This window comes from Diceros bicornis, chromosome 18 (genome assembly GCF_020826845.1).
Source record: "Diceros bicornis minor isolate mBicDic1 chromosome 18, mDicBic1.mat.cur, whole genome shotgun sequence".
In the NCBI taxonomy this organism is placed as follows: Eukaryota; Metazoa; Chordata; class Mammalia; order Perissodactyla; family Rhinocerotidae; genus Diceros; species Diceros bicornis.
The window spans coordinates 58,077,710-58,087,248 of NC_080757.1; the positions used below are offsets into that span (position 1 = coordinate 58,077,710).

A 9,539-nucleotide genomic window follows, 5' to 3' on the forward strand; every position below is an offset into this window, starting at 1 on the left:
CCCCTCCCCTCTGCTCCCTCGCTGTCTTGCGTGGCGTGGCGGGAGCCGGTCCGAGGACAGGGCTCCTCCGGGGCCTTGATCTGTTGTCCCCAGGTGAGATGGGTGCAGAGCAGGGGGAGGAGGCGGAGAGTGAGAGAGTGGGGGAGAGAATTGAGGCCGAGGGGCTGCTCAGGCCGTGGGGGGTGAGACTTAGAGCCGCTGCAGAGGAGTCCCTTCGTCCCCTTCCCACGGCTGGGACTGTAGCCACGCCTCCTCATCTGGGGTCCATGGGGGACCGAGGCAGACCCAGTCCTGGGGGCTGGACCACAAGATAGAAAACAGAAGGGGGTCCCAGCACGTCCGGATCCCAGGTGCTGCAGGATGCCGGATTTTGGTGCAGGGACATCTTCCCAAGGGGAGAATCAGCACGTAGAGAGAGCGGGAATTGTCTCTGGCCAAAGGGTGACATGAAAGGCCTGTGGCCACAGGTAGCAGGTGAGGGTGGGACAAAGCCGGCCTTGCCCCCCCACTTCTCCCCTCCCCCGTGCTTATCTGTGGCCATCCCTGGCCTTGGCTTTGTCTGTGACAGTCCCATCTTTCCGTGCACTTTGGACCTTTCTCTCCATTTGACAGACGGGGAAACTGAGGCCCCTGGCCCTATGTTGCTTTGAGAGGCGGATGGGGGCTGAGCACAGATCTCCTCCAACAGGATTCTTTCTCTTCATTTCCGGGCTTGCCAGGGCCAAGACCTTGAGGCTCACCCACAGGCGCCCCACATCTCTCCTGGGAAGGGGGGGTTGCAGCCTGGAGCCTCCAACAACCCCCCCCCACCCCCGGCAGAGATGCTGCCCCAGTGGTCGGTGCAGTCGGAGCGGGCCCCCGGGGAGCCAGAACCCGAGGCGGCGGGCGAGGAGCTGTGGGAGCAGGAGATGGAGCGGCTGTGCTCCTCCCAGGAACCCGTGCGGACGCTGCCCTATGCCATGGCGGACAAGCGCTTCATCCGGTGGGTGCCGGGGGCCCAGGACGCGGCTGAGGCCCAGCGGCGGGGGTGGGGGGTGGGGCACCGCGAAGATGCACCTGTTGGGTGGGGGGGTGGAAATCACCAGAGTGGGAAGACTCCCTCAGCCCGTGGTGCTGCTCTGCCTGGCCGAGGGGGCACAGTGGGTGACTCAGGGGCACCCCCATCACCACCCCATCCCAGGCAACTGCGGGAGCCCGAGGGGGTGAAGACCTCGTGCTGGCAGCGGTGGCGGCGCAGGTGGCAGACTGCAGGAGGACGCCTGGGGGAGGCAGTGCAGCGGCTGGCCCAGGGCTTTGGGCTCTGGGAGGGGGCTCTCTACGAGATCGGGGGTAGGACCTGCACCCCAACCCCCTCCTCCCCTCTCTTGAGTCTCAATGTCCAGTTCAGAAACGGGAGGAGGGCATCATCCTGCTTGCCACTGCCCGCCTCCTCCCCCACCAACCAGTCCCCCCATCCTCACACAACTCCCTGTGCCCCTAGAGCCACTGCGCACATCTTGATGGATGACAGCACCCCCTGGTGGCTGCCAGAGGTACTGCTAGTGAGGCCTCCCGGACACGGCCATTAAACCGAGGTGCCCCTGAGACTGGTCACCCACAACCCACAGCCTTCACATCCCACAGCCCTCGGATTCTTAGCCGAGTCCCTGGCTTGGTGGCTCTCTGACCCACCTGCTGCTCTCCCCATAGGCCTCTTTGGCACCGGAATCCAGTCTTACTTCACCTTCCTTCGCTTCCTGCTGCTGCTCAACCTGCTGACTCTGCTTCTGACCGCCGGCTTCGTCCTGCTGCCCCTGGTCTGGCTCCGGCCCCCTGACCCAGGCCCCACCCTTAACTTCAGTGAGTGCCTGGCCCGCGGAGGGAATAGTGCCCCGGAGCCCGCCTGCACCCTGGGGGCCTGGTCCAGGGCTCAGAATGTTGCCTGACCCTCTGTGTCCTGACCCTGGGCGCCCTCCTGCATGGTCCAGCCCTGGGACTCTCTCTGCCTGCACCTTTTGCATGGCACACCTCCTGACACATCCTCAGGGCCCTGCTCGGCCTCCCCGGGGCTGGGGACTATGGAGTGGGTGGGGCAGAGCCTCGCCTAAGCCTTGGGGACCATTCCCTATTGGCCCCTCTCCCTCCTCTACAGCCCTCCAGTGCCCCGGCGGCCACCAGCCCCAGACTGGTGTTCCCAATCTTCACAATCAACTTTGGAATGTTTTAACCGGCAGGGTGAGTGGGTCTGTCCTGGCTATGGACCAGGGGGGCTGGGGGACCCTAGTCTAAGAGGGCCCCCAGCCCTCTAAGGACATTTTGGCTTCTAGGTGGATGGTCTTATGCAGACAGGCTGGCCAGGCCAGTAATGGGGTCATTGAGAGGCTCAGGCCACTGTGCACAGCCCAGGCCCACTGCCCTCAGAGCCCAGTTGGGGCAGGGGTGCAAGGGACAAGAGGAGAAAGTGTCCAGGCCTCTGGAATGCGCACCACCCCACCTTCATGCCTGGAAGCCACTGAGTGGTTACCATGCAGGCTCTTGTATTCTAGTCCTGGTTCTTTCTCAAAGCTGTGTGGCATTGGGCAAGTTGCCTAACCACTCTGAACCTCTGTGAAAGGGGGATACTCTGACTCCCTCCCTGCTGGGGTTATTGTCAGAGTTAATGAGTTAATATGCAGAAAGCACTTAGCACACAGCCTGGCAGACTCTTGCTCAATTGTCATCCTCCACGTCCCCAGGCCTTCTACAACACCTACCTCTTTTATGGTGGGTACCGGGCGGGGCCCGAGAGCAGCTCGGCATACAGCATCCGCCTGGCCTACCTCCTGAGCCCGCTGGCCTCCCTGCTCCTCTGCTTCTGTGGGACTCTACGGCGGTGAGAGCGGAGCCCCCGACTCTGCCTCTTTCCCGGGGGTCTTCCCTGATCACCCCTCCATTGCCATGGTGCCCCCTAAGTTGTCAGGAAGGCACTGGCCCCTGTTCACTAAGACTCATCAGTGGTTCCAGGGACCAACTGCAGACTGCAGGGGCAGGCGCCACTGCCCCTGTCTGCTCACCCCCACCCAGGCCGAGGCCAAAGCCTGCTCCTGGGGCTGCCAGGGGCTTCCCAGCCCGGACCCTGAGCCCAGCCAGGGCTGAGGCTGGTGGACAGGAGGGGCCCCTCCCTCACAGGCCCTGGCCTCCCGCCCCTCCAGGATGGTGAAGGGGCTGCCACAGAGGCTGTTCCTGGGCCAGGACTACCGGTCGCCTCTCAGTGCCAAGGTCTTCTCCTCCTGGGACTTCTGTATCCAGGGATGGGAAGCATCCACCATCAAGAAGCATGAGATCAGCAATGAGTTCAAGGTGCGTGCAAGGGCACGCATGAGCGTGAGGTGTGTGTAAGTGTGAATGAGTGTGAGAGCATGTGTGACTGTGTATATGAGTGTGTATGATCTGAGAATGAGTGTGTCTGAGTGACTGAGTGAATGTGAGTGTGCAAGAGTGTGTGCACGTGCAAGTGCATAGGGTGTTACAGCTGGAGGCAGGGGCTGTGCTGGTTTTTGTGTGTGAGTGCTCACCTGCACAGTGCAAGGGAGCGAGGGGGATCTAGATAAAACCAGCTGCCACTCCTTGGCCTGTCCCTGCCCCTGTGTCACAACCTTGCCTAGATCCTGGCAGCCTGTTTCCCCCCACACTTACCTGGGCCTGGGTCTGTTTGGCAGCCACCCTGACCCCCAGGGGCCAGCCCTAACCTGCCTCTGCCCCGCCCCCATGACAGGTGGAGCTGGAGGAGGGGCGTCGCTTCCTGCTGGAGCAGCAGCAGACCCGGGCCCAGAGGGTCTGCCACCTGCTTACCTACCTACGGGTCAACATCCTCATCGGGCTCCTGGTGGTCGGGGCCATCAGCGCCATCTTCTGGGCCACCAAGTATTCGCAGGACAACAAGGAGGTGCCAGGCGACTGACATGCAATCATTTAATCCTGGTCAGAACTGTGGGAGATGGGGTGGTCCCACCTCGCAGATGAGGAAATCAAGCCTCAGAGAGGTTAAAGCAATTCGCCCAAGGTCACGGCCAGATCAGACTGGCTCTCCCTGTGGGTATCCAGCTGTCAGCCATGCTGCCACTGGGAATAGTCCATGGGCTTCTGGATCCTGGGCCTGCGCCAGTTACACTTGAGGGGGTCATAGGGGATGGGGGAACTGCTGGGGGCCCTCCAGCCCACACACACCCCCTCACTTGCTTTCCCCCACAGGAATCCCTGTTTGTGCTGCTCCAGTACCTGCCCCCTGGGGTCATTGCCCTGGTCAACTTTCTGGGTCCCCTGCTGTTTGTTTTCCTGGTCCAGCTGGAGAACTACTCTCCCAACACTGAGGTCAACCTCACCCTTATCTGGTGAGTGCCCCCTTGGGGGTGACAAGTGGGACAGCGTGTGGAGGGAGGGGAAGGCAGGGAGGGCCCAGGGGCATGGGAGGAAGCTGTACCCTGCTGCTGTCTTGGTTAACACCTGGCACCTGAGCAAGGGAAGATAGGCAGGCACTTCCAGAACACACGGTCTCAGGGGCCCTGGCCTAAGGTCTTCCTGTCCCCTTGGTCCAAAGCAGTCTGGCCCAAGTGCCGGCCATTCAGAGGGGCCAGTGACTGTTTTGCCAGGGGGTGTTGGGTACCAGCTTCACACACTTAGGAACACAGCTCCCTCCCATGTGCCCGAAGGGTTTACACCCCTTACCTGACAACCCTCACATGAGCTGTGAAGTCAGGACCATTCTCATCCCCATTGGACAGATGAGGAAACTGAGGTACATGGGGAGGTAGTGCCTTGGTCAAGGTCAAGCTCACCATGCCTGCTGGGTGCAGGTTCAAACGCAAGCCCTCCTCTGCCCCCATGCTCTGCTCTGCCTCCTCTCTTAGGACTAGGGTCCTCCCTTGGACCCACCAGCCCCTCTTTGAACCCCCCACTGAACTCCAGCCAGCTTCTCTCTCTATCTGCCGCCCCGCCCCCACTTGGATCTGCCCACTTTCCTTCTTCTTCACTGGAGCAGAAGCTGTCTGGAGCGCATTCAGCTTTCCTCCAAGGTTGTCTATGCCTGGTTTGAAATTTTATTTTTTCAATAGTTAATAGCACCTGCACATGGTAAAAAATTCAAAATGGGGCCAGCCCCGGTTGCCTAGTGGTTAAGTTTGGCGCGCTCTGCTTTGGAAGCCCAGGTTCAGTTCCCGGGCACAGATCTACACCACTCGTCTGATAGTGGCCACGCTGTGATGGCGGCTCACATACAAAAAGAGGAAGATTTGCAGTGGATGTTAGCTCAGAGCCGGTCTTCCTCAGCAAAAAGAGGAGCATTAGCATGGATGTTAGCTCAGGGCTGATCTTCCTCACTAAATAAATAAATAAATAAATAAATAAATAAATAAATAAATCAAAATGTTCAAAAGAATGAAAGATGAAAAATAAGCCCCCACCCATCCCTGTTTCCTGGCCTCCCTCAACAGAAGAACCACTGTTCCCAGCCAGACTCCTGCCACGCGTCAGCATTGCAAGTCCATGCTTGGATATAACGTGCACGCGATGCTTTTGGGTTAGGCGGTCCTACCTATATGATCTAGTTATGCATTATTCAGGAGTGTGCATGCACGAGTCTGTGATATGAGACAGTGTGAGTGAGCTAGGGTATGAACAGGTGGTGGAAGAAAGAAAGATCTCACCTGCAATTAGGAAATGAAAGGCCCATATATGCCTGTGAATCTCCAAGCTGGGTGTAGGGGGAGGACAGCTGAACTGTGCAGTGTTCCCCAAACTGATTTAAAAAGAGAACCCTTTTCCCAGGAATCATCTGGAGACCGGAATTCTGGGGAACACACTTTGGGAAACATTGTCATAGCTGAAGCAGGTCAGAGGAGGCTGCACTCTGGATTTACAGGGGGCTGGGCCCAGGAGAGACAGGATCTCACGCAGATGTCAGCCACACCTGTACCCTGGGTGGGGTGTGCTCGTGTACCTGGGCCCTGCCCCCTGACACAGTCCCTGCCCCCCAGGTGCGTGGTGCTGAAGCTGGCAAGCCTGGGAATGTTCTCCTTCTCCCTGGGCCAGACCGTGCTGTGCATTGGCAGAAACAAGACCAGCTGCGAGTCCTACGGCTACGACGCCTGTGACTACCAGGTGACTGGTGGCTCCATCAGGCCTGTCCCTCCCGTCTGTCTCCACAAAGCCCCAGGTCTTTGATCGCCGTATCCCTCTCTGGGTCTATCCTTTCTGAGAGCCTGTGGGCAGAGCTGCTCCTACAGAAGCACACCTCTAGGAGGTGCCATTCGCATCACACTGTATGCCGTGCAGGGTGGCAGCCCTGGCTGTGGGGTTTCCCTGCCCAGGTATCCCTGAGGCCCGGGTTGTAACTTAGCTATCATATCAGGCTCCAGGCAAGGCTCTTGTACCACAGAGACCCCCAACGGGTGGGTGAGGGGTGGCTGGGGACCGTGGGTGGTGACAGGTCTCCCCTCTGCACCAGTGCTGGGAAAACTCGGTGGGGGAGGAGCTGTACAAGCTGAGCATCTTCAACTTCCTCCTCACAGTGGCCTTCACCTTCCTCGTCACCCTGCCTAGGAGGTGAGCCATGTGGGGACACTACACAGAGAATGGGGGTGACCTGGGCTTGTCTGGGGATGGCCAGTGGCCATAGCCAAGGGTGAGCTGTTCTACACGTGTGTGTCTGCCTGAAGGAGTGTGTGACGGTCCATGACCATGACTGGTGTGGTCCACATGCTCCTGCCCGGTGGTGGGCACCTGGACACTCCCTTCCCCCAGGCTGCTTGTGGAGCGATTCTCGGGCCGGTTCTGGGCCTGGCTGGGCCGAGAGGAGTTCCTGGTGCCCAAGAACGTGCTGGACATCGTGGCGGGGCAGACGGTCACCTGGATGGGCCTCTTCTACTGCCCCCTGCTGCCCCTGCTCTATAGCGTCTTCATCTTTCTCACCTTCTACCTCAAGAAGGTGAGGGCTCACAGGCTGGGAAGGGCGGGGCTCACATCCTGCTTCTGCACCCCCCACAACATCACATCCATGGGCCTCAGACTCCTGGACAGCTGTAAGCTGGGGCTAACTACCCCCATCTGTTGTCACTTGCTCCCAGTATACCCTCCTGAGGAACTCCACGGCTCCCTCTCGGCGATTCCGCTCCTCCAGCTCCACCTTCTTCTTCCAGCTGGTGCTCATCCTGGGCCTGCTCCTGGCCTCCGTGCCCCTGGGCTATGTGGTCAGCAGGTGAGGGGAGCAGAGGGGCGGGAGGCTGGCGGGTGAGCAGGCAGCTCCTCACCGGGGCCCTGACGCCACCCACTCTCTGGCTGTCTCTCCACAGCATCCACTCCTCCTGGGACTGCGGCCTCTTTGCCAATTACTCGGCGCCCTGGCAGGTGGTCCCGGAGCTGGGGGCCCTCCGGCTCCCACCCCTTGGCCAGCGCGCCCTCCACTACCTCAGCTCCCATGCTTTCAGCTTCCCCCTCCTCATCCTGCTCAGGTACCTCTCAGGACAGCAGGGCCAAGGGAGGAGGCAGCTGGGAGCCGGGGGCGGGGGGATTCTGCCTTCCATGGGCACCCCCAGCCAATCTCATGGGATCCAGAAGCCAGACAGGGAGAGCTGAGGGAGGCAAGGGTCCAGGGAACGGAGCATGGGCCCAAAGGCAGATGGCCTGGGGGTTCCACCTGTGCCCCTGGGCAGCCCCCACGGGGCCTCACCTGTAAAGCGGGCACCTTACTTGACCACCGGGGAAGCACCCTGCCTGGTGCAGCCACACTGAAAACCCGCAGCTGTTGAGTTATTGCCATTTAGAGGAGAGGGGCTGAGGGACCTGCAGAAGGAAGGCAAGGAGAGAGAAAGTGGTGTCTGCCAACACAGGCAGAAGAAGACCCCAGGAGGAGTTTCTAAGAGACTTGGGTGGGGAGGGCAGACGTGTGGGGGTGACTGACCACGGATCCCCGTCTGTCCAAAGCCTTGTCCTGACCGTGTGCGTCTCCCAGTCCCAGGCCAATGCGAGGGCCATTCAAAGGCTCCGGAAGCAGCTGGTGTGGGTGAGTGTCCGCTGGGCTGGGAGACGCCCGACTGCGCGCGAGACCCTGTCTAGGAGTGTGACCTCAGGCTGGGGGTAAAAGCGGGGAACGTGCAGGGAGGGAACGGGCTTCTTAGGCGTGGCCTCAGGTCGAGAGCCAGACATCAGGAATATGGCCTTAGGCTTGCGGACGGGGGTTTATTAGGAGTGTGGCCTTGGGCTGAGAGCGGGGGCGGGACCTTGGTGGAGGCCTGGTCTCGGACCGGGCTGGGCCGGGACCCTGATGGAGCCTTCAAGGGATGGGGGCGGGACTCTGGAGGGGGCGTGGTCTCTGACTTAGCTGGGCGGAACCATGGCGGAGCCGGGCGTCAGACTGGAAGCAGAACAGTGACGGGGCGTGGCCTCTGGTTTGGGGGCGTGGCATAGGGTGGGGCAGGGCCCGATTGGGCGGGTCCTCGGCCGGGGGCGGAGCGGTGGACTGTGGGCTGCAGAGCCGGGGAGGCCGGCCACTGTCTCTACCGCCCGCTGGTGGCGGGAGGCGCCGCTCCTAACCGGCTGCTCGCTCCCTCCGCAGCAAGTCCAGGAGAAGTGGCACCTGGTGGAGGACCTGTCGCGGCTGCTGCCAGACTGTCTGGGACCCGGGTCCCCTCACTCCCAAGCTTCGCGCCCGCGATCCTTCTGCCCCGGATTCCCGTGCCCGGGCTCCCCGGGTCCCAGACCCCCCAGGCCGGGACCGTCCCTCGTGGATCCCGCCGGGCTGCGCGGTGCTCCGGCCCCCTCCTGTAGATTCCGCTTCCCCAGCGTCTCTGAGCTGTAGCACCGACCCCCGCCTCCGCCCTGAACCTTCCCAGGGCCCGACCTGCAGCCCTCCACCTCCCCCCCCCACCCCCCGTGCCGGGGTCCTCCTTGCCCCACGCTCCTGCCCCCTGTGACCACCACCCCTCCAGTGGGCCCTCCAGCAGGGCACCCCAAAGCGGGGTGTACACACCCAGCGGCAGCAGCAAGAAAATATGAGAACTTGTATTTATATGTTTACCTCAGTTCTTTAAAGATTCTATTTTTTAAAATGTTTTATAATGTACATAATATATTCGTATAATAACCCATGAGTGCAATGTATAAATATACATCCATTGGGAGTGCTCAGAAATCATCTCCTGTGGGGAGCACCATTGTCAAAGTTTGGAGACCTCCCCCATGTTAAGGGGGAGGGAAGGGAGCAAGCCTGCGTTGTCCTAACGCACACCGCCCCGCACAACCTCATGTTATCCCTTCTTCACTTCACGGTCAGACAGTCTAGACCCACAAGTGGCAGAGCGGAGATCTGAACTCCGGCTCCAGAGCCACAGTGCACAGCGTGGGGCTTAGATGCAAAATAACCAATAACCATTCCATAGATAAGAGAGATAAGGTGAGTTTTACTTGAGCCAGAGTGAGGATTATAACCCGGGAAGGGCTTTTCCAAAAAGGAAGAAAGCATTCTGGAGAAGCATGGTTTTCAGTACAGTCTTACACCTTTTTAGAACAAAGAACATACATTAAACTCG

General features: G+C 60.2%; 1 protein-coding gene across 1 annotated transcript; it reads left to right on the plus strand.

Moving 5' to 3' along the window:
- The first annotated feature begins 7 nt into the window (after positions 1–7).
- Positions 8–8,922, plus strand: TMC8 (transmembrane channel like 8). Its single transcript, XM_058561755.1, has 16 exons — positions 8–93; positions 820–982; positions 1,181–1,329; positions 1,690–1,839; positions 2,132–2,214; positions 2,715–2,851; positions 3,171–3,318; positions 3,734–3,904; positions 4,210–4,349; positions 5,991–6,114; positions 6,461–6,558; positions 6,757–6,940; positions 7,080–7,210; positions 7,305–7,463; positions 7,936–8,014; positions 8,567–8,922. Exons 2-16 carry the CDS (start codon positions 822–824, stop codon positions 8,807–8,809), a joined length of 2,157 nt encoding a protein of 718 aa, XP_058417738.1. The 5' UTR covers positions 8–93; positions 820–821; the 3' UTR covers positions 8,810–8,922.
- The last annotated feature ends 617 nt before the right edge of the window (positions 8,923–9,539 follow it).